The sequence below is a fragment of the Setaria viridis genome, chromosome 8, assembly GCF_005286985.2.
Source record: "Setaria viridis chromosome 8, Setaria_viridis_v4.0, whole genome shotgun sequence".
Classification (NCBI taxonomy): Eukaryota; Viridiplantae; Streptophyta; class Magnoliopsida; order Poales; family Poaceae; genus Setaria; species Setaria viridis.
The window spans coordinates 38107242-38131092 of record NC_048270.2 but is presented as its reverse complement, the minus strand read 5'-3'; the positions used below and the strand labels follow the sequence as shown (position 1 = coordinate 38131092).

The window sequence follows — 23851 nt, the reverse complement described above, 5'->3', positions numbered from 1 at the left end:
CGTCGTCGACCACATGCAGAAATTTAGTATATTGCCAAAAGGAGTCTTTATTCTGACACTCACACTCACGGCCTTGTTTGTAGCGAGTGTTGCACCGATTCTCTCTGGACCAAGGAAACTATGGCGCCAGTTTTCCTGAACTGAGTGAGGGTGGTAGGCCAAAAAACGTTGCAGTGAACACCAATTCATTGCAAAAGTTCGGCAATGCGCGAACGTTCGGAACGAAACTTTATAATTCATTAACGAAACTTTATAATTCATTATTTTTTGAATGGAGAGAGTATGTTTTAATTTGACTATACCGAAGAGTTACATTACGTGTGCGAGTTTGGCCGTGCTTGTTTCAATCAGCTAAAACAGTAAATTTCACAAAGCCACCAATACTTGGGCATCTTAGAAAATAAAAACAGACATCTACTCTTTTCTAGTCAACTCGAGAGCGAGGCCTACTATACCAACCTAGTATTGTTGGGATTGTGAATGTAGTCATTTAAAAAAAGGACAACACAAATTTTCTTACGAAGTGTTATGTCATTCATCGCAAAATCATTACTCCAACTTGAACCAAGCGTAAAAAATTAAAACTAACATCATGGCAATGCATTAGGTTTCGTTTGACACATAAGGTCCAATGTGACCACACCTTACTCTAACGATTTTACAATACGTGTCAGCTTTTCATGGAAAGCAACAAAACTCTTAAAGGAACCGTAAAATGTTATTACTCCAAACAGGTTTTGCCACTCAAAATAGTGTAGCACACACTTGAAATTTTGGGTATAGGGTCCCCCTCCATCACACCCCTATCATACTGGATCACACATATCATATCCACAACACGATAGTACCCATCAAACAGTTGCTTTGTGGCATACTACCCACACATTCTTGTTCGCCACCACTCTCTACTTCCCCATCTCCTTTTCACCTGGTCCTATATCATCCTCATTTCACACCTTAGTCTAGGGTGTGAGTTGGACATGTTTGGTCTAACCAGCCTCGTGATATATTTGAATGGTTGAGCGAGTAAGTAAGCCTATTTGCTAGGCGGGTGCAAAATGGCCTCCTGAACCTTGCTCCAAGGAAACATAAATGGTCTTGTTTGCGCGTATAGCTCGGGGTGATGCTGCGTATATGCACGAGTAGGTAAATGCCATCAGTTCGACCCAGCCGACCAATTAGCAGCTGAATGTAGCCTAGCTTATGCAAAACAAACGCGTCAAACAAAGCCTACCTCCATGCATATAGCTTGACACACACTCAGCCAACCCATACTGGACCACACCGGACCAATCGCACCCTAAGTCATGACATCTTCGAGCATTTCCAATAAAAACATCCCTAGTAGCAGTAGACTTCCATATGTAGCTCCTCGATCCGAAAACCTAACCCCCGCCGCAATCGAAGAAGAAGCTTCATGCTCGTGCACTCACTACCAACAATCCTGTCGCTCCCAAACGAGAGAGAAGGAAACCCCGGCGCGACCTGCAAATCCGGAGAGCTCGAGTCCGGAGGAAGCTTGCATTTGGACATGGACATGGACACGGACACGCCCCGGTCGTCGTCGGCTGGTCGGCAACACGAAGCCGTGCCTGCACACGGAAACTCTCAGCACGGCACAGGATCCCAGATCCAACCGTGCCACACCCCCCAGGTCGCGTGCCGCCAACGCTGACCCGACCCCACCACCCGTGCCCATCCCGGCCGTCCGCGCGCGAATATCCGGCCCAGATACCCCCATCCGACGGCCCAAGCTCACCCAGCCCGTCCGTCCCCACCCCGCCGAGGACTCCTCCCGAATTTCCCGAGAAGCGAAGGGGCTCTTTCCCAAAAAGGAGCCCCGGCCCGTCACGCCGGGATCGGGCATCTGGGCCGTCCGGGCAAAATATTCGCCCCGATCGGACGGCCGCGGGCGCGGGCCGGATATTTCCCCGGGCCTATAAATCCGCGGCGGCCGCCTCCGCCCCAAACCCTCGCGCCCCATCGTCTCCGCCCGCCGCTCCCCGCTCTCGTCTCCTTGCTCGCGCAGGCTAGGGTTCTCTCCACGAGAGGCGGCGCCATGTTGGTCTACCAGGATCTGCTCACCGGTGCGTGCAAGACCATGCCCATGTCCCTGCTGAGAATTTTTTTCCGTCCTTTGGTTGGGGTGGGTTTTTGGGCTTGGGGAGTAGGATTTTTGGAGTCGCCACGGTTAGATCTGCCCGGCCGAGGGAGAGCTGAAGGCTCCGGCTTCCGTTGCCCGATTCGAAATCGCGGGTGAAAGATTGCGTTTTTGGGGGGCTCGGATGGGTGGATCTGCGCGTGGATTTGTTTCCGCATCTGTTTTTTTTTTACTGAATTGTGTTGTGATTTCCCGCGAGTATATTGGCTAATCGATCCGTTTGCGGTGTTGTTTGCAGGCGACGAGCTCCTCTCGGACTCGTTCCCGTACAGGGAGATCGAGAACGGCATCCTCTGGGAGGTCGACGGCAGGGTACGCCCGCTGCCCTGTGGCATCCATCGGCCAGCAGTAGACAAGATTTTAGCTTTATCAAACTCACCTTGCTGAATTCGTTTTTTGCTCTGAGCTTTAGATCCGGATTATTCGATGCGGCAGTATAGCTTGTTTAGTTTGATGCTCCATTAGATCCGTATTGTTTGATGCTGCAGCAGTTTAGTTTGTGGGGACAGCAAATCGATCGTTTAGAATAGGTGAATTATGTGTTCTATGGTCCTCCTAGTTTCTTGAGGGAGCAGCTAATTCATCAATCAGATTGATTTTTTTTTGTTTCTGATGCGCTCATTCAGAATTGGTTGTTGCAGTACCTTGTTTGAGTTATTATCCTATGACCTTTTGGTTTTGTACTAGGATCTGGGCAACTCTGCAGCATCCTAGTTGCTTGCTGTGGCACAACATGTTGGCAAATTTAAACTTGTAGTCCGATACTCTTAGCAGCTAGGGATCTTGTGTTGGTTGCTTTAGAGCGCCCCGTAAGCTTGGTATTGTTGAAACCTTATGGGCTGCTGCTTATTCTGGATGCTCTAATTTTACAAACGGTTGTCAATCTGGATGAATCTGCATTAGTAATGCTGCCCAGATTGTTTTGCTTTCTGCATTATGTTTACTGTGTTTTGGTTTGTTTGATTTGTTACTTACATCATGATACTGGATGGGTGCTCGCAGTGGGTCGTCCAAGGAGCTGTAGATGTTGACATTGGTGCCAACCCGTCTGCCGAGGGTGGTGGCGATGATGAGGGTGTTGATGATCAGGCGGTGAAGGTTGTTGACATTGTTGACACCTTCCGTCTTCAGGTTGCTAACTCATCTGGAGTTCTGTTGCCCTGGTTATATTTCTGTTCTTTGAGTTTGTACTAACCATGTAATCACATTTGCAGGAGCAACCTGCCTTTGACAAGAAGCAGTTTGTGACCTTCATGAAGCGCTACATCAAGAACCTTACTGCCAAGCTGGAGCCGGAGCAGCAAGCGGAATTCAAGAAGGGCATTGAGGGTGCCACCAAGTACCTTCTTGGAAAGCTCAAGGACCTCCAGTTGTAAGTTCTATACCCGAATCATGCTATATATTTGATATCTAGTGTCTAGTGATTCTCTCTGAAGTACCATTCTGGTAGCTGTTCATGAAAACTGTACCTCGGTGGATTTAATCACATAGTTTTCTTTTGTTACTTAGATTCACGTTGCTTGTGCAATTTTCTTTTGTTATTACTTGGATTCAAGTTGCTTGTGCTATCGTTGAATTCTCACCTATGATTCTGCATGGAGCTTGAATTATAATATATTTTCATACACTCTTGTGCAAAAATAATTTTTGTACTGCTCTGGGTTAATTAAAAATATGTTATATTAGTTGTAAGTACCTATATTCTTTTGCAGTGTGGCATCCATTTTTGATGTTTGCTTTCTATGTTCTTATTCGCCATTGTGTTTAAATTCGTGTTGCTCGAGCTAGAATGATAGGTTGTGCTGTCTGCATTATTGTTCTATTACTGATTTTTGTACTGCTGCTTTCTGTCATTTTGCTTCACAACTAAATTCCGTGAATAGCTCGTACTAAATGTTTGTCTGGTTTTTTGCAGCTTTGTTGGCGAGAGCATGCATGATGATGGAAGCCTGGTGTTCGCCTACTACAAGGATGGAGCCACCGACCCAACCTTCCTCTACTTCGCGCACGGGCTGAAGGAGATCAAGTGCTAGACGGGCGCGCCCTGACCCCATATCTGGGATGTTATCATCTATGTAGTACTGTCCCTTTCTTTTTTTGTTGTAGCCGCTGCGGCGGACTCTAGCGTCCTGTGTCGTAGTTGGTTACTATATCCGCTTGCTTGTTCGTGACGTGCTGAGAAGAGTGTTTTGGAAACGACTGTCGGAAGATTGATGGATTATGTCTGAAACAATTGGTCTTTTTCCTCGTAATGGGCAAAAGATAGATGAATCTGTTATTACCTGTGTTGCTGGTTTGTTAGTCCTGTTGCCTGTTTTGCTGTAGCGATGATGGTCGTGCTCGGTGTTCATGTTCTCCGGCACAGGTCCTTGCATGACGGTATCACAAGGACGTTGGTGCCAATCCAATAGCAACGAATTGAGTACGATAGCCACTCAATTCAGATTACAATGGCGACAGCCACTCGGTTCAGATTACAATTTACAACATGGTGAGGGAATTGGTTGTAGAATAGGCACACAAACACAATTGGCCTAGTAGTAAGCTGTGTTCCAGGTGTTGTTGGATGTTGCTGTGTGAGATGGTGAAGCCCAAATCCGGACTTGCTATGGACCATGACTTGGCCCAACCAATTCAAACACGTAGCTGCTGCAGCCTGCTGATTTCGCTACCACTCTATCTTGCTGGGCCAATCTGAAGTCTGAACCTGCAAAGCAATCTCTGGTCTATTCACTCAGACAAACTGGACGCAATGTGAAAGAACTGGAGAAAACATGAAAGAACCCGAAATTAATTACAAGTAAAAAAAAACACAACAGGCCATATAAAAAGAAAAGGAGGTGGATTTTCTTGTAATTGTTTGGATCGCTCTACTATGACCAGCAAATGGTGCACAATTATATAAGGATCTTATCTCAAAATGTCATAAGCAATGTTGGACGAAGTGTAGCCACTAACCATCAGAATAGCAAATCGAAGTTGTCCTTTTAACTACGCAGATCAACATTTGAGAAATAGATTGAGGAAAGGAAAGAACTGCACCCCAATTGCAAGAATTATACTCTTGTTCCCAAATATTTTCCCACTATTTTGAGATGAATTCCACCAAATATCTAGCAGTTGCATAGATTAGCAGATAGTTTTGTAGATTCTTGTGCTTCATACTTGTATGGATCAGCAGGGCTACTTTCTTGTATTTGTTTATCGACTAACACGCCTACTCAGCATAAGCCAAGCATCGTTCTCACTGAAGCAAATGGAAAAGGATCAGAGTAACATATCGCAGGACAAAGACATGAGTAATACTTTCATAGCTCCAGCGATCCAGCCTCAAATATCTTAATATGGGGCTTGAATCTGATGTGCTACTGTTTTACTAAACACCGATCCGCAAATTTTCGTGACAGGATCATTTTGAAAATTCAGATAACGACATGGAAACTATACATGTAGATTACAAAAACATTAGAATTTTATTTGGTCCAATAAACACATTATAAATAGAATCGAACATATGGTGACAAATTAGGACAAATGTTAGTATTCAAGATGTAATTCTTTTAATTAGCATGAACAAAACCCTAAAGCCCAGATGTAATGCTCCAAAGACAAAACAAGGATACATAGCAAGAACACAAAACAAGGATATATAGCATGGAAGCAGATCCTCTTTAGCATGTATTGGTGTAGATATGCGGAACGTTACAATGCCCAGAGATATACTTGTCACCCCTGGGATGAGCCATTCTCAAACCACAGGCAAAGCAGTAGCTGAAATCAACATTCTTCCAAACTGCTGAGGTTCCATAATCAAGCTGAAAGCCTTTCTGCCCAACTGCAACAAATTAAACAAGCACACAACTTGCTCAGAACAATGACCTACCGCAAAACATTAACAAATGGGAAGCCATATATACAGACTAATCTGAATGGTTTTTTGGCTCAACAGTGACATTTATGTTATGTACAATTATTTGAATAGGTCAATGAAAGTTTATTTTCTTTCCAGGATGCTTTGCCACATACTCCCTCTCTCTCTCTGTGTATTACGCCTAGGTATATAACAAAATTTATGAATCTAGAAAAGTCAAAACGAATAGTAATTTGGGACAGAGGGAGTTCATGACTACTAGGTTTGTTCCGCGTGCTTTATTTAGAGGACGTATTCATTATTATCTATAGAATGAAGAAACTATTTGATCTTCAACTGATAGAAAATACACTAAATTAAACTCGCCAGTGGAATCAGAACCCAGTTGTTCACAACAGGTGACAATGAATCGACTTGGAGCCCGCCTTTTGCTGCAGTTTTCAAGCTCGGCAAAGAAAAGTTGCTCCCTCGAACCCTCCTTGGTGGACCTCGCCGTGAAGTTGACGTGCGTGTAAAGATGGAGCGACTCGGCCATCATGATGACTGGCATGACATCCATGAGCTCAAACTTGATCTGGCCATTGCAGAAGAAATTAAGAAAAAGAAAAAATCAATTTACCAATCGTATATATCTAGAAAAAAGAAGTGCATCCAAGGTACTTTACCTTCTTCCTTTTGTTGTAGTGCTCCAAGCTAGGCACCAGTTGCAAATCTCTTGGTCGCCTTAAGAATAACACCTGGGTGTGCTGGAAAATGTACCGATGTGCTTCGTGAGTGATTTTCCTGCATCAACAATAATATTGTCAAACTGAAACGCCGAACAAAATTGATAGAGATATTTAATATTAAACATGGTTAAGAAAACCAGTGACACCGATCCGGGTCGGCCGGGACGTGACAAGGCGTGTGCGCCGACGATCTCGATCGCGCAACCACCGTCAGTCCCAGCGACGACGGCCATCCCGGCGCGGCGGCGACAGCGTCCATTGCCATGCATGGAGCCTCCACGACGAGGCCCTCGCCGGAGCCTCACCGGCAGCCGCGCACCAGTCACCCGCGTCGTCGTCGTCGTCCTTGCTGCGGTGTGGACGTGCGCTGCTCTGGGCTCTGCGTTCGCTCCGTGCTGCCGGCGCTCAAGTCATGGCCTCATGGGCCGCGGTCCGCGGTGATCGGAGCGAGCAGAAGCGGCGGGGACGTGGCGGCGCTTTTGTGTACATGCATTATTTAGTCTTTCTGCCTGTACAGCTGAAACACTAAATAATTCATGGCGGCGCTCTAGTGTTGATGTCATCTAGTCCCCCGTGAGATTCGTCCTTGTTAGTTGTTACCACACTTTTTACCAGTTTACCATCCATGCTGAAGAATTACCACTTTCACAACACTTTTACCAGTTTACCATCTATGTACAGTCATCTTCGATTACTGCAGGTTTGTTCTGCATAAAATGGACTTTTTGCTTCATTACTGTAAGTTTACCATGCATATAAAGTATACAGCTGTAGTTGACAACGGATCTTCTGAATCATCCATAGCCCACTCTCTACTAGGCCCAAGCAAAGAAAGACCATGCAGCTATGCATCTGAGGACCCTGGGTAGACTGTCGTCTTTCCCTAGCTGCTTCTATACTGAACTCTGGAATTTCCGTTGCTTTCAGTAATGGAATGGGGAACGCCTCGATTCGAAAAAAAAAAATAAGTTTGATGATTTGGCAGCTAAAACGGGGCGGAAGAAAGCAGAAGTCGATCCTCCTTGATTGGCTGACGAATTCAGTAAGGTGCCCTCGAGCAGAAGTCGAGCGTCTGAAATTTTCGATATTGATTTATAGGCTGATTAATCTGTAAGAGGAAGGGCTGATTAATCTGATTTATGAGCAATATGGATTATTCCTGCATACGCTTCTGAAAAGAAAATCTGAAGTTATATTTAGCCGGGCCGACTGGGATTGGTAATTTAGTTAGAACGATATTGTGCAACTGATTCAAGATTACATAGCACCTACGTACCTCTTGACCTCGAATGTGTTGTTTGAGCTTCACAAATACTACCTCCATTCATAAATGTATGAACTAAATGTCATATGTTTAACAGAGGGGAGTACAACACACTGAAGGTGGGGCGGTTGGGATGGATGTCAGCTGCATGCCTCAGCGCAACCTCTGCTTCGATTTCCTTCTCATGCGCAGGAAAATTACTCTCGCATCACAGAAGTACCGTGACTTTGTGCGGTGAAGTGAGGTGCTCCAAGCCAAGATTGTCACAGTTACCATTCTCCTGCATTAATTAAGGAAAGCAAAGAACCAGATATTCAAACTCTTTGAATTATATTATACACTAAGGCACAAATGATCCACACGCAAAGTTATCACAATGGTCAACATCTCTAAGAATGTTAAAGATTAGCCAATCATAAGCCCATTTTATCCGCGGCTTGATGGCATAATTGAAAAAATATTGACGCACGAATCCACCCGTGCGTCACTGTTGATTAGATGCCGACCGGCAACAAGCCCACTTGTTGATTGTTCTTTCCTTTGATCTTATATTCTTGTTGTATATTGGCATCTTCATGGAACCAGCAGAGCCGATCACACTAAACGAGACATTCATCAGTAGGTACTTACCTAACCTACTACTTCTAATTTATTGGTTGTGTATTTTGTCAATACCTCAACCTCATAAAAAAATGCTAGTAGTCACGAAAGCTAACTTTCAAGGTGCAATATTCCAAAGAAAAGTTTGCATTTTTAGATGCACGTCACAAAATAATATATTCGCCGATATATCACTTTTTTCTGTGCAGGTAAGTGATATATTCGCCGATATATATCACTTTTTTCTGTACAGAAAAGTGATATATTCGCCGATAGTTGCGAAAAGTGATATATGGTCACTATCGGCGACGTCAGGCGCTTCCAACACACACATGTACATGCTCAGAGCAGGGTGCGGGGTGGTCGCCATTCGACAGGGCGCGGCCGCCGGCGAACGGCGGCGCCGCGACGAGCAGAGCAGGGTCATGTCCGTCGATGCGCACCGCACCAGGAGGCGGTCTCAAAGGTTTGCGCGGCCCGCGGGCGGCGAGGCCGGTACCTCTTGACGAGAGCATTGGCGCCGCGCGTGCCGCGGTGGAAGCTTCCAGCCGCCTCTATCGTGCGCCGCTGGCGTTGACGACGCCGGTGACGGTGAGCGGCCGGGGCAGCACGACCTGCAAGGTGAGTCATCAACAGCTAGCAAACTCAGATTTTGCATCAGTTTCAGTGTCGGATTCTGACTGGTTTAGTTTTTTTTTTTGAGGTGTTAATCCTTTTCCTTGTCGTTCCTCTCGTTCGGCTGTGCTCCAACCTTCTCTTCTTCTTCTTCTTCTTCTTTTTTTTTGAGGGGGTCCAAGCTTCTCTTCTGGTTCTGGACTCCTCCATGGGCCGATCGCAAAGATTAGCAGGATTAACGCGGCCCAGTGTTTGCTTAATTCCCTCGTCGTTCCCTCTGATTGCGATTGCTAAACTTTCGGAGCATGCTATTAGTACCACAGCGCCTGGCCACAGCCGTGGGGCTGCCGAGGCGCGTACAAAAGAAGGGGCACCCCGGCTTGGCAACTCATACCTTTCTCGGCCTTTTGGCTAAGATCAAGTGTAGTATCTGTTCTTATCAGTTTAATATCTGATACGTGAGGCCTCGCCCTCACAACGATATTAAATTCATTTTTTATGGGGAAGGATCCGCTACGATAGCTTGCTATTTGGATCCTTGTGTGTCGCTCTAGCGTTGCACTATTGCTGGAGCTCGGCACACCCCAACCAAATAAAATTTAAGCTTTTTTCTCTAATTAGTGCATTTGGATGGATTATTTTCCAAGCAAGGTTTATGTTTTTTATTGAAACTTTTTTTTAGAGCTATTCAAACTTACTTAGCATTACTTAGCATATGTCTTCACGAGCCCAAGACACTCTACGAGAAAATGGGCCTCCAACGACGGCCCATCTCAAATGTGAAAGTTACATCTCTGGGCATCACTCGGGGGAAGAGCCAGTTGCAATTCCGTACTGCTCGTATGATTGCCAGCCTGTGCCATGGTGCCATCACTACACGAACCTCCTCCTATGTTATCTGACGATGAAGCACGGTTTGTATAAAAATCCAGATTGGAAAAATGTAGCAAAAAGAAAACATCTTTAACCACAAGCAACAGAATATGCAGGCTCGGGTCTGGAGAAGATTAAAAGATCTCATCTTAATCGACACTCACATCGCAATATAATAACCACTAAAGAAATACCCTTGAAATCGACACAAGTAGTGATCACAGACAGAAAATATCAGTATTAGTAATGTAGTATGCAACTCATTAACTCAACAACCTTGAGACAGTTAAGTCAATAACAGGAAGCAAACTTGCTTTCCTTGCAAGTTAGGAGCTCAATTAGGATTGTACAACAGGTCCTGGCCAAATGACAGTCTCAGACTCCAACAAACTACAATAGAGGCCTTGCAGGGGCATGGAAAACTACGAGTAATCATACAGGGAGATGCTCTTGTCATCCGAGGCGCTGGCAAGCCGGCCTGCACGGACTCCAGCCCCACCCAGCGGTCGGAAAGCCACGGCCCAGACCTGGTCAGAGTGGTTGCTCATCGTCTGCATAGAGCTCCTCATGTTGATGTCCCAGAGCCGGACAGTGCGGTCGCTGGATCCCGTCGCCACTGCCAAACCATCAGGGCTCACGTCGATGCTCAGCACCCAGCTCGCATGGCCTGACATGGCCCCGATGAGGGTCTTCTCCTTGGCGTCGTAGATGTGGATGTGGCAGTCGTCGCAGGCCGTGAAGAGCACGTGGGGGTCCACAGGGGAGAAGACCATGGACCGCACAGGCATGTGGTGGCCCTCCAGGTGGTGGAGGAACTTCATGCGGATTGCATCGTACACAGCAATGGTGCCGTCCATGGACCCACAGGCTAAGAGCTTTCCATCAGGGCTCCAGGCAACTGAAAGGACAAACTTGCCACTGCCTGTCTTGTCAGGGCGAGCTCCCTCTGGACGTGGGACAGCAAGGCTGGTAATTGGTTGCCACTTCTCTGTGTCCCAGAGCTTCACTGATCCACTGCCACCACCAGCTGCAGCCAGCGCATTACCCTGACAAAGGAAGCATATGGTTTAGCCTATCTCGGCAATAACTGCATTGAAGAAAGAACAGCCAATTTGACCGACTGGAAACAACAGGAAAGCAGGATAATTCAGTTACTATCTCCAATCATGTGTAGTACTAGAAATTACAAGAAGCCTCAATAACACATATCAGGTTTTTTAGACAACAGAATATGGCAATGAAAATTGTCTAACAATGCTGACTGAGACAGTGCAGGAGGAAAAACAGAATGATCAAGCATTAACACACATCAACCGTGTAATGATCAAAGACTACACATTGACCATACAAACTGGAACCAGGTTACACTGAATTAGACATGTCTGACAATATTCAGTGATGCCAAGCATACATAGTATGGGGAACACAGCCAACGGCCTCAATTTAAGTTCCAGCAAGGTTCAGACAATGAGACAAGTCAAACTATTAAGCCACCAGAACAATTATGATCCATAATGTAGATAGGTGAACGACATCAAGAAGACAATTTTAACTGAATGAATGGCTTAACTTCTTCAGCAAATCACTTTCTCAAGCTCTTGCATACTACCCAAATATGACAAGAATTAGGTCCATTTCATATACAAACACAAATACCAAAGGCTTTCTTAAATACGATTAAGGCTTTGAAACATGAACGGCTAAATTAAATTCACCCCCACAAAATGCAATTTTGACCAACTGAATGTACTGACAGTATGTAAAATAGAGAGGATTGCTTTTTACTCAAACAGAAGCATAATGCAAACCTGATGCTGCACCATAATACGAATTTAGCCACATGAATTGCAAAGAGGACTACCCAAGCCTTGCAACCATATGTATAACTAGTTACTGATTTGAATGATTTTTGCTATAACAGCCATCTTCAACTGAAGATACAAAAATGTAGAATCAGCAGCAAGTGTAGGTGATCGGGAATAACTAAAGAGAGGACCAAGTGGCACAGTGCCAACAAATTTAGGACAGTGAGCAGCAGCAACCAGGTGAAGAGTTAAGCTGGCATGCCTATTTGATGAAGCAATAAAACAAGTAACTGGACGGACTTGCCTTCCACTTCCACATGTACCAACCAGACCCCGCCTATGCAAGACCTCATGGCAGATTGGAAAAGCTCCACATGTATTATTTTGTCTTTTCTTTAACTATGAAAAATCCTAGTTGTCCTCATTCCAAGGCCATATTTTTCTCATAGCATTTTCACTGAATCCAATAAAATTGACTTAGCCATCTGAGTAATATTATTTTCACAATGAGTAAAATAAGTGGATCTTACAACCCACAAAATCTAAAGCAGAACAGCAATATTGCTTTTCTTTAACTATGCAAAAAATAGTTATTCTCATTCCAACACCTGAATCCAACAAAATCGACCAAGCCATCTCAGGAATACCCAATAGCTCTTAAATTTTCACCATGAGTAAATCCCAGTGGATGTAAGGACTGACAAAATCCAAACCAGGAGGACATCACTTCTCCAGCAGTTCACACCTGAATTAACATATGCAGTATTTGCGTTTCCTTAACAATGAAAAAAATAGTAGTCATCTATCCAAGGCCAGATCTGTTTTTCTCATGGCACTCTATGCTGCAACCTAAAAAATCAACCAGGCCATATGAGGATTACTCGATAAATCTTCAATCTTCACTATCTAGTACACTAGGAATAAATTATTAGTATAACAAACATAAATAGTGAAACTCACAAATCAAACCCAGCACAACATTTTTGCAGCACTCTATGCTCGAATTAACTCGACTCACCGCACATGTCTCTAAAATCTCCCACATTTGGCGCATTCTCGAAACGAAATACTAAAATTACAGCAAAACCGGAAGAAAGCAGCCATTTTGCCATAAGAAATCCCGAGTCCTGACTACCGGGATGGGCCAGCCGCGCTCACCTTGGGGTGGAACTGGACGCCCCAGACTTCGGACGGCGGCGCCTCCAGCGTGGCGACGGATGCCCCCGAGTCGACGTCGAAGACTCGGACGAAGCTGTCGAGCGACACGGCGGCGGCGAGCGCGCCCGCGGGGTGGGCGGCGAGGGAGACTACCCCGAGCGCGTGGCCGCGCACGGGAGGGCCCGCGGCGGCGAGGTCGTCGGGGCGCCAGGCGCGGACGGTCTCGTCGAGAGCCCCCGTGAGGAGCACCGCCGTGGGGCGGTGGTCGGCGGCGGGCGCCCACGCCGCCGCCCAGATGGACTCCTCGTGGGCACCGTCCACGGACTTGAGCCCCGCGAGCTTCATCGCCCGGTCTCGGTCGGCACCTCGTCGGCGAGAGGAGGGAGGACGGCGAGGCGAAACCCTAGATTGGCGCGCGCGCGATCTGGTTGAGGAGGGGAGTGTGAGGAAGGGAGGAGGAGGGCTTTGTGGGTTTTAGCGATTTTTTTTGAAGAATTTTTATTTTTTAAGACAGATACTGCGAACCTGAACTTTAAGTATCTCGATTGGAATTTCTAATTAACCTCTTTTTTTAAAAAAATTAGTTCTAGCATTATTATTATTTTATTCACTAGTGTAATGTGCTTCTATGTTTTAATTGTAAATCCGACGCAAGTTATTTTTAGTTAGTTAATTTGAACAATGCCCGTGCGAATGAAATTAATGATGGAACTTTATCTCTAACTTCGAGAGGGTGGCTATCCAACTTGCCAGTTAAAATTTGGTAAGACAGCGAGAAAATTATGGTCCAACAGAATTAGTACATGACTTTCCATCCCATCTGACTTGCCAAACTTCCCCTCACACTTGTTAAACTTGGCAAGTCTTTGACAAGTCAATTTGCCTTGCCAAAGTGTGAGTCTCACGCGCAGTAATTGCCAGAATGGAGAGTGCAAAATGAAGAGGTTGTTGTAGTGTGAAATGGAGAGACTATTGAAGTGGATGGAGAGTGTATATTTTTAGAGAGAAACCTAGCTGTTGGGATTTGGAGGGTGGGAAATGGCTAGTCTGTTGGAATAAGAAATTCAATATGAAGAAGAATCTTTTTACCAACTTGGATAGAAAAAGTTTGAGGGGAAGTTTGGCATTTTTCATAATATTCCTTTTTTCTACGCACAAATTAAGAAAATATAATTACTATGGGACAACCTAAAAAGACATTCCATTGTACAAGTTATTTGTTAAGTTGTCTCAAGATTACGTGTCAATGCATAAGACCACCTATTAGATAACACCAATACACTTATCCTAAGGGCAAGTATATTAGTGTTGTCTAATTGGCGGTCTCATGCATTGACACATAATTTTGAGACGACTCAACAGACAACCCGTACATAGGTTGCACATGAAAAAAGAAAATATCATGAGTTGCATGGCAACAATAACTCGTACAATGATGGTTGAGTTATCTCGTAGTCCTACCATTTAGGTCATGAGGTGGTTATTTCGCGAAGATATCTTTTTCTCTCCTCGCTCTTTCTCCTCCGCATCATCAAAAATTATACGTGACACTGCATGAGACGATCTATGAAACCGCTCACGTGTAGCAATGTATTTACGCATAAGTCTACTACTCACCACAGCAACCATCTTTCCGCACCGTCAAGGCCGGCGAACCATGTGGAGTCCTCTTTCTCCCGGCTGGGATGTTTCCTTTTCCGCGACCCACAAGGCCGAAATTATTTTGTTCGCAACCAACAAAGCCGAGCACTTTGAATTATTTCATTATAGGATCCGCACAACGTGGCCAAATACCTTTTTGCTAGAGGCCGATGAGGCCCTAGCACTTCATCACACTTATTCTTCGTGCTTATGCATGCTCGGAGATGGCTCTTATTTTACTTGGAGACGACGACCATTGGCATAGCTTAATCGGAGGTGTTCTACAGCTCAAAGCTGCGCATGTAATTAATCGGAAGCCTCCAAGGCCCTGGAAATGAGAAGCCACACAATCCTCTGATTGTTAGAAGCTGCTTGGCTCAAATTTTATATACAATGGGATATTGTACTCTGTAAACTTACAGTAATGAATAAAAATGATATTTCCCGTACTTGTTCTTGTTCTTTGTGAGTTATTGCACATTTACTTTACATTTTGTATATGAATGTATACTAGCACGCTTGCGCAAATTAGTACTACATACGACCCATAGCTTCCTAGAAAGCTCCTCGGGTGAGCGTTTCCTCTCCGCCAAACAGTAGAAAATTCAATTTTACCAAATTCCTTATTAGGTTTGGAGAGGTTTCCATACGCAATAAATTAGAAATCATGCAAAATATGCAAATTTATTTAGAGGGTGTTTGGATATCCCTTGTTAAATTTTAGGGACTAAACTTTAGTCCCTTGTAGCCTCTAAAGAGCCAAACATCCTTACTTATTTGAGCTAAAGTTTAGTCCCTAAAGTTTAGTCCATAAGCCAACTTTGGGTTGTTTATTTGGGCTAAAAGGTGCACTGGACACCCATTGCCCTCATTCAATGCCTGTCTAATTCCTCTCTCTCTCTCCCAATGATTAGAGGCAAACAGGTCATTGTTCAACTCATTAAATGCTGTTTAGCCCATGAAACCAAACATGCAGGACTAAAATTTAGTCTAAAAAAGTAAGTGGGACCAAACAGACCCTTACTAAATCTATTCTTTCTGTTGTATGACTAGAAGGAATGTTGATCCCAAATAAATTTGGCGAGGATGTGGCATCTGCAACTAGTTTCATGACGGTGATTGGTACTTGTGGAAGTAATGGCGGTGCTACATCCAAGTAGTTGGCTTTGTTGGTAGGTGTAATCTGATTTAGCTGAGATGTCATTGTTGTTGTGTGGGTGGCGAGGAAGATGCAAATATAATAATTATCTTTGTGTTTTAGTGTTGTTAACTTGTCCGATAAAAACTGTACCCGTTGTAATTGGCATCATTTTTTCAGAATTAGGTAGCTTTTCCTTCCATTAATTCCTCCTAACCCTCGTAATCACGTTAGTGGGGCCAAAGAAACAAGCGCGCGATGGGATGATGGACGAGACGACTCCGTTTTCTGTTGGCGTGGGCTGAGGAAAAATTAAAAGGCCCAAGGAGCGAACGTGTGCAGAGATATGGAGACATGCAAAGGAGATATATTATGGACAGTTAAGAACAGTTTGAGATGATCTAACATTAACACGTTTACAACCCAATTTGTGTCTCAAAAGTTTGAACTGATTTGACAACTGAAGAAAATACTACCTAATGGGACAGCTACTAATAGTGTGTACCTGAAATGTATTAACAGAAAAGGTATAAATCTGCAACAAAACAACATATGGGGCAGCTCATTTTTCAGGGAGTCGATGGTAGCTGCTCAGCAATAAAACAACATATCTTCTATGTGTTGATTCAGAAAATCCTCCCATATGCACACTTACAAAGCTGCAAGGAAAAAAATATCCATAGCTTACATATCTGCAAGTGACAAATACCATACTCGACATCAGAATTTTGTTATCAGGTGAGAGACCAAGTTGACATGTGCTTTGGTCTATTTACGATGAGTGATTGACTGGATGATTTGAGGCTTTACCGGTTGAGTTCATATTCCATATGTGCTTGATTATGCTAACAACTAACCAAGGTGTGTGTTGTGTTGTGGTGTTTGTGTAAAACATATCTTGTGTGTTGTGTCTCTTGACTTGTGATGTGCAGGTGATGGATGCAACATGGCGGTTGGCGGCATAAGATGAAAGTCAAGTGAAAGGTTCATGCCGATGTACTAGGCTGTGAACGGTGGACACGAGTAGGCTTGGACCGAGGGACCTGAGGAATCTGGACGGAGTCACGGGCGATCCACATGGTGCACAGAAGAGCAAGAGTACACGGACGGGATGGAGACGGCGTCGGTTGAGTCAAGCAGAACGGAGGCAAGTCGAGTAGGCGGCTCGGGAGCGGGAGCAAAAGACTTGGAGGCATCAAAAGCTTGGTGGAGGCTGGACACGCGTCGACATTGGTGAGTCACGCCTTGCAGGGTGTGCAAGAGGGTTTGACCAATTTGGCCTCAAAACCGGGGGGTGATGAAGCGTCCCCACATAAGTAGAGACTAAATGTGATACAAATATCAGTCCCAGGAGGCTGATAACACATTTATTCGACAGATAATTCAGTTACCGTACAACTCCCGAGGGAGTGGGCGTGAAAGCCACGCAGCGATAAGAAGTAAATAAACAACAGCGGCTAACCAAGCGACTGCCAAAAGACAGCACTCGGGACTACACGACAGCAGCAGCATCTTGGAAAGGCCAACACCACAGGCAGCGTTGGGTGCGGACACAACCTCTACTCAAGGTCCTCGGCGATGAAGTCCGGGTCTCCCTCTGTAGTAACGAAGCAAGGGTGAGTACGAACGTACTCAACAAGTCCAACCCCATCCACGGGGGGGGGGGGGGGGGAATACAAGCAAATATATGCACAGGATAAATCAAGGATAGGTTAGAGTTTATTGCAATAAAGCTAGATTTTCAACACATGCATAGGCTCGTTTTCAAACAAGTTTTTGTAAAGCTTTTCTTTGGTAACCGGACATGGAGTGGGGTTGATCCTACACAAAGGATCCAAGTTTTATCGCTATTGGACTCCCCGTCCGCCATAGCTCACGGCACAACTGCCGGACACTTTCAAAATCCAACTTACACGCACACGCACACGACCATCCATGCCCAAGTGCTAGTTATGTGACCAAGCCGTAACTCGTCCAATGCCGTGGACACGGCTACCCGGATAGATTTTAACTCTGCAGAGGTTGTACACTTTTCCCACAAGTAGGGTACCGCAGCACCTTAGTGCCGGTGCGGATCCTAACAAAGCCATTACCCACCTTAGCTGGGACTGGCTAGCCCTCACGGAAGCACCCAAGGGGTTCACGGCTCATCCATGAGACCGTAACCGGGACCTAAGTCACCAAGATCTTACTCCTTTTCCATGGGCTCCCGTTGCTCACCAGCACTCCTGAGGACTAACAGTTTAGCTAGTGGGATTTATGCTAAGCCGTTGCCCATACAACGGTCGAGTGGTTGCACGATGGTGGAATTAGGCAAGATGACACATCAACTCGGTCCTTAACCACGACAAGATGGATATCTCCCGACATTGCTCAACCACTAAGGTACGAGCACAACATCCTGGCATTTCACACAAGAAACACCCATCCATCTCGTCTACACATTCCTTTCCTTTGAACCCGGAAAACCATTTTCCCAATTGCACACACACACATTTACTTTCCAAAAAAACCATTGTGATAATGATTGTAGTCGAGTAGCAATTTCCTAAGCATTCTAGCGGTGGTTATCGCCTAAATAGAGCGGGTCATATTTAGAGACAACCATAGGATAACAAGGAATGTTCAAAACAATCAAGGGGTGGCTATCCAACCATGTCTTGCAATAGAATAAAATAATATGCATTTTATAAAACAGGCCAATAGGTTGTGTTTGAAAAACTAGGTATTAAGTATGCATCAAAGGGTGAGATTGGACTTGCCGTCTTCAAAGCCTTCCGGGAGTTCCGGTTCGTGCTGCTGATCCTCGGGCTCGGGCTCACGGTCAAACTCCTCCTCGGGCTCCTCCTCGGGCAATCCGCGATCTACGGCACACACAAACGGGCACACAAATAAATAAAAGAAAGTTGGTTTTTAACCGTTGAGCTCCGAACGGAAAACGCGAACGGAAAATAGATAGAAAGATTATTTTTAGGAAATTTGGATATGGATCGGCGGAAGTATTCCGGAGGATGACGTGGTAAAATTTGGGATTAATTGGAGGAAGTTTGGCGCATGAAATGACGAGTTAAACATGGTCTAAGGGCTTAAAAAGGAGGTTTAGGATTGATTTGCAATAAACCAGGGACCTATTTGTGAATACTTTTGGAGGTGGAGGGGCTTATCCGCGAATAGGTTTGTGAGAGTGGTGGAAGGACTTGTGTGTAATTTGGGAAAAAGTGGGGGTCAGATCCAAAATCCGGAGCATTCTCCTTTTCTTCTCCAGGAACTTGGAGAGGAGAGAGGGATGGGGGTTGACCGGCGGCGGCCGGCCGACCGGGCCTCGCCGGCGGCGAGCCGAGGGCCGGGGCGGCGGAGGGAGAGGAAGGGGGCTCCATTTTGGGGCTCCATCTTGCCCATTACCATGCGAACTTGAAGGTGCGGGAGGGCGGCCGGTGGTGGTCGGGTGGCGGCGGCCTCCGGGCGGAGGAGCACGGGTGGCGGCTTGCTGGCGGCGGCTGGGAGCAGGGGGAGCGGTGGGTGGTGGTGTTGGTGAGTGGAGAGTGGGGAGCCGGGCTACTTTTATAGGCGGTGGGGAGGGCGCCGGCGGTAGGGGACCGGCAAGGGCCGGCGGCGGCTGGTGGCACGGCACCGGTGGCGTGCCGTGGCGGGGAGGTAGGGGCCAGGAGCGGGGAGGTAGGGGCCGGCGGCGGGCGGCGTGGAGCGGGGCCAAGGCGGCCGGCGCAGGAGGGGCGGCGTGCGGGGCCGGGGCGGCCGGACGCCGGAGCGGGCGGTGCAGGCGACCGGGGGCCGGGTCGGGCGCGTGGCCCGAGGGAGGCAGCGGCGTGGTCGACGGCGGGCCGGGCGGCGGGCCCCAGGCGCACGGAGGCCGAGCGGCGTGGCGCCAGTAGAGGTGGCGCCGGGGGGAGTTAAGGAGCTGGGGCCGGTTGTGCGGGCGCCAGGAAGAAGAAAGAGGAGGAGAGAGAAGAAGGAAGGAGGAAGAAGAAAGAAGAAGGAGGAAGAAAGGAAGAAGGAAAAAGAAAAGGAAAAGGGGAGGGAAAAGGAGAAAGAAAAAGAGAGGGACCGGCGGCATTCGCGGCACGCGGTCGGGGCACGCGCGCGGCGTCTGATGACGGCACGCGGCGGAAATTACGGGCACGGGTAAAAAGATAGGGGTCGGCTTGGATGCCGGGACGGCGGAATGGCCGGGAAGGTTTTGGAATTCCGGGAGCCCAGCGGTAAAAAGATTTTAAAAGCGATTTTTAACAGGTGAATTTAGGTTGGTGATTTTGCGGATGTTACAGGTGAGTTCGTTGCGACTGGACGGTGTCAAGTCGAAGGACGGGTGGCACTATCACGAAGGTTGCGTCGAGGCGAAGCGAAGTCGTGAAGGCGCCGATTCTGTTCGATCTACCGACAAAAAGTTGGACGGTTTTACCCGAAGTCATGAAGGCGCCGATTCTGTTCGATCTACCGACAAAAAGTTGGACGGTTTTACCCCTATGGGGTATTTGGGTTGTATGCTTAATGTAAGGGCATTTTGGACATTTGACATATGCCCATATATATGAGGAGTGGCTGTTGGGGCAGCCACATCTCATGGGTTGTTAGGTGGTGGACTTCTCATTTGTGTTTGAGAGCCTTTGGTAGGTGAGAGAGGGAGAGAAATGGGGGATCTTCGATGTGATCTTTTTGCCCTCTAAAGTTTTGAGTAGGTTAGGAGTGGCTTCTAATCGAATATGGTGGAGTAATCCAAAGATCAAATTTTTTGTGCTCACCTATTCTATCCTCTCAAGATCTGAGATTCCTATTTTTCATGTTTTTCGGAGGTATATTTTGGATTTTTTGTTCTTCGTGTTTAGCTGCGAATCTGGTGAGATTTGTTGGTGGCTTTTGTTGTTAAGATACTTGTGAGAAACTTTGATATGATCCCCACTCAAATTGCTCATGGATTCGGCATGAATTTGAAATTTCCCCAAACCGAACTTTGTGAAGGACATTCGGTTTTCTTCAAAATTCGCCATGAATATTTAAACTTTTCAAGGTTTTTTTTGATCTATTAGCTCTTGAGGAGGTGCTTGTTTAGCTCAAGTTTCGTTTGAATCCGTGTTCGTTTGAGTCCACGTAGTATTGAGGGAGTATTCTTTTGTTGAAGTTGGACATGTTCTTCACGTTCTTTGTTTCCCCTTCCTCCATTCTTGCGCAGGCAAAGGGGTCAGTTGACCAGCTCGTGCTGTGGGGAGCAGCGAGGCACTGCTGCGGCCGTGATGGACGCGAGAAACTCCTTGAGGCATCGGTTATAGACGCAGGGCCTCTCCAGGTGCACGAGATGCCCTGCCTTCCTTATGCTCTGCAGCATCGTCTTCTCGCCCAGCTGCCTGCAGGGTGCAAATCAAAACTCGTCCCAGCTGTCAAGACATATGCTGATTTCTGGAAGAATAATAATTCAGGTTCCAACTTCCAAGCTTACTCTTTCATTGTCTTGCCGAGCTCGATGTGGAAGATGTTGTCGTTCTCTCCCCACAGTAGAAGTATTTTCTGCACAGTCGTTTAAGTGTTTCAGCTTGTCAGGGAGAAGCGAACCAACTGAAACATAGAATTCAAGTGTGGCGCAATAGTAATAGTAGGGGCATTCGCAAAAAAAAAAGTAGTAGTAGGGGTGGTTATGGGTCTATTTGGTAGATCTCCATCTGATTCTAATTCTCTATGGGAGCTGATTCTATGAGAGGAGTGATTCTGTGGCTGAAAGTGATTCTCTTTTATTCTCTAGCGTAAACTCTTAAAATCAAGATGGAGAATCACTCCACGAAATTAGGAGAAGCTAGTTTTTTTTCCAGCTCCCAGTCTCTTAGTTCATTTCAGAGAATCAGTTCACAGAATCAACAGATAATCACTTCTCTCTGAAAAACTATTTGACAGAGTTGATGCTGGAATCAGCTGAGAATTATCCGGGAACTTCTACTTCATGGCATGCTGGGGACCGACTAGTGAGCGGTGAGCCATTTCCAGCTCTCTGATGGGATGGCTGCCATGCCTATACGTCGAACAGGGGCGGCCGGTTTCCATTCCTGTGATTGGCCAGTTCATCAGGCAAGCAGGTACAGGTGCAGCCAGCCAGCCAGGGCCGGCGCAGTCCACTTCGCTTGGCTACACAGCTCAGTCGGCACCATGCAGCCAGGAAGGCACGAAGAAGCATTGACGCCGCAGTCAGACTGCAGTCGGCACCATGCACTTGCTCGTGCAGGTGCAGCGATTTGTTGAAGGCCATCAATGCTTACACCGGCTAGTACTATAGGAATTTTTTTCCCACTGTTCAGGCTAAGATTCTCAAACGGAAGCCAAGCCATCATGCTTCGTGGAAAATGTATCGACCAGCTCAGCCGGCGGAATATGGCCACGGACACCGACCTAGGCGACTGGCAACTAGTACGGGTCGTCAACGGGAGCGGTGGCCAAACCGTACCTGCGGCAAGACGGGGACGGTGGCGTCTTTGTTGCTGACCACCAAACCTTCCAGCAGCTCCGCTCTCTCCTTGCGGTTGGGGAACATCACCTGCGATGCGTGCACAAACAACCACACCGTCGATCCGTCTGTTACTACTGCTCAGCTGCAGGCTGTACGTACAAAGACGATACCTTGAGGTAGTCCCTGTAGAGGCGGTCGGGGAACCAGAGCTTCCGGTGGGTGGCGATGGAGAACAGCGCCTTGAGCCCCTTCACGGACTCCGGCAGCAGCAGCTCCGCCGACGACTTGACGCCGATCCGCTCCAGCATCGTCTCGCTGATGGAGTCGGTCATGGCCACGACGGAGCCCGACACCACGAGCGACCGCACCAGGTCCGGGTGCGCCTCCGCCATCTTGAACGACACCATCCCGCCGTAGCTGAACCCGACCACCGCGCAGGACCCCACGCCCAGCTTCCGGAGCGCCGCCGCCAGGCACTCCGCCTGGAACCCCGGGGATCGGTCCGACGACGGCGACGTCGAACCCCCGAAGTAGAGCAGGTCCGGCACGTACACGTCGTAGTGCTTCGCCAGCGCGCCCACCTGCACGTATACGTACGCATACGGCGTGTGTGTCACGACATGAGTAGTGGACAGGAAAGCCACAGGATGATGTCTGAAACGAGACGTCGTTGCACGGCTGGCGAACCTGGAACTGCCAGGTCACGATGCCATCGGCGGCGAAGCCGTGCACGAGCACGACGGCGGGCCTGTCATTCTTCGCCACCGCCGCCGCCGCCGGCAGCTTGTTGGTGGCCTCATCGGCAGAAGCTGGCCCGGGCGTGACGTCCCGCACGGTGGGCTTCTCCTTGGGCACCTTGTCCTTGGGCACCTTGTCCTTGGGCACCCAGAAGGTGATGACCGTGCCTGCGCCGTCGACGTCGACGGTGTGCTGCCGCAGCCCGGCCCTCCGGACCAGGAAGTGCAGCAGCAGCTTCTGCGCCTCCGCTAGGTTCACCATCCTTGCGCTTTCGAGTTTACAAACGTGTCAGAGCCAATGCTACCGGAACACTCTCAACAGGAAAAAAAAAATAAAAGGAACCCTTGGATTGTGGCAAGATATTTGGGCTGTGGTGAGAGAGCCGAGTCTTGATGGTCTGACCTTATATAAGAGCGGCAGTGCGTAGGATGGAGGGGAGTAGTATTGAATTGTTTGTTCAGCACAGCTCTTCGGTAGAAAACTGACTAGTTCCAGTTGGTAGGGAGTAAATCTCCTAAAAAACCATCCGGAATTAATCAATCGAGATAAAAGAGGATCTTTTATCCCGAGTCAATCAACATGGATTAAAGACCTCCTATGACTAAAGGGGCTGCCACGTCAGACGCAGGACAGGCCCCTTTAATCCCGGTTGGTTTTATCCCTTTAGTCCCGGTTGGTTTTTCCAACCGGGACTAAAGTGCATATGTGATGCATGAAATTTACAGGCGCCATGCAAGCGTCTGCATGGCGCCTGTAATTTCATGCATCACGTACCCCTTTAATTAACCTTTAGTAGTTGAGAGGTTTTTATATA

General features: G+C 47.1%; 3 protein-coding genes, 1 long non-coding RNA gene and 1 other non-coding gene across 5 annotated transcripts; 3 read left to right on the top strand and 2 right to left on the bottom strand.

The window, feature by feature from the left end:
- The first annotated feature begins 1928 nt into the window (after nucleotides 1–1928).
- On the top strand, nucleotides 1929–4439 carry LOC117833505 (translationally-controlled tumor protein homolog). The gene is made up of 5 exons (XM_034713024.2): nucleotides 1929–2087; nucleotides 2400–2473; nucleotides 3164–3292; nucleotides 3376–3533; nucleotides 4077–4439. Exons 1-5 carry the CDS (start codon nucleotides 2060–2062, stop codon nucleotides 4192–4194), a joined length of 507 nt encoding a protein of 168 aa, XP_034568915.1. The 5' UTR covers nucleotides 1929–2059; the 3' UTR covers nucleotides 4195–4439.
- Nucleotides 4440–8971: 4532 nt separating this feature from the next.
- LOC117833782 (uncharacterized) lies at nucleotides 8972–12401 on the top strand. Its single transcript, XR_004635543.2, has 2 exons — nucleotides 8972–9245; nucleotides 12034–12401. It is a non-coding gene; the product is annotated as an uncharacterized lncRNA (long non-coding RNA).
- Nucleotides 9630–9827, top strand: LOC117834886 (U2 spliceosomal RNA). The gene has a single exon (XR_004635841.1). It is a non-coding gene; the product is annotated as a U2 spliceosomal RNA (small nuclear RNA).
- Nucleotides 10328–13550, bottom strand: LOC117833781 (WD repeat-containing protein VIP3). Its single transcript, XM_034713383.2, has 2 exons — nucleotides 13076–13550; nucleotides 10328–11158 (listed from the first exon to the last, which is right to left on the bottom strand). The coding sequence occupies exons 1-2, from the start codon at nucleotides 13418–13420 to the stop codon at nucleotides 10535–10537; spliced, it is 969 nt and encodes a 322-aa protein (XP_034569274.1). The 5' UTR covers nucleotides 13421–13550; the 3' UTR covers nucleotides 10328–10534.
- Nucleotides 13551–20752: 7202 nt separating this feature from the next.
- LOC117866598 (uncharacterized) lies at nucleotides 20753–23418 on the bottom strand. Its single transcript, XM_034750845.2, has 5 exons — nucleotides 22987–23418; nucleotides 22470–22880; nucleotides 22297–22386; nucleotides 21304–21371; nucleotides 20753–21211 (listed from the first exon to the last, which is right to left on the bottom strand). Exons 1-5 carry the CDS (start codon nucleotides 23296–23298, stop codon nucleotides 21049–21051), a joined length of 1044 nt encoding a protein of 347 aa, XP_034606736.1. The 5' UTR covers nucleotides 23299–23418; the 3' UTR covers nucleotides 20753–21048.
- Between the last annotated feature and the right edge of the window lie 433 nt (nucleotides 23419–23851).

What these genes read in the sequence shown, in the direction of transcription:
- LOC117866598 (XM_034750845.2), bottom strand. Translation starts at nt 23,298, where the DNA reads ATGGTGAACCTAGCGGAGGCGCAGAAGCTGCTGCTGCACTTCCTGGTC. An exon ending in CCGTCCCCGTCTTGCCGCAG is followed by an intron (nt 21,372 to 22,296) that starts GTACGGTTTGGC and finishes ACGACTGTGCAG; the next exon opens with AAAATACTTCTACTGTGGGG. An exon ending in CTCGGCAAGACAATGAAAGA is followed by an intron (nt 21,212 to 21,303) that starts GTAAGCTTGGAA and finishes TGCACCCTGCAG; the next exon opens with GCAGCTGGGCGAGAAGACGA.
- LOC117833505 (XM_034713024.2), top strand. Translation starts at nt 2,060, where the DNA reads ATGTTGGTCTACCAGGATCTGCTCACCG. An exon ending in TCTGGGAGGTCGACGGCAGG is followed by an intron (nt 2,474 to 3,163) that starts GTACGCCCGCTG and finishes GGGTGCTCGCAG; the next exon opens with TGGGTCGTCCAAGGAGCTGT. An exon ending in TTGACACCTTCCGTCTTCAG is followed by an intron (nt 3,293 to 3,375) that starts GTTGCTAACTCA and finishes TCACATTTGCAG; the next exon opens with GAGCAACCTGCCTTTGACAA.
- LOC117833781 (XM_034713383.2), bottom strand. Translation starts at nt 13,420, where the DNA reads ATGAAGCTCGCGGGGCTCAAGTCCGTGGACGGTGCCCACGAGGAGTCC. An exon ending in GCGTCCAGTTCCACCCCAAG is followed by an intron (nt 11,159 to 13,075) that starts GTGAGCGCGGCT and finishes TTCCTTTGTCAG; the next exon opens with GGTAATGCGCTGGCTGCAGC.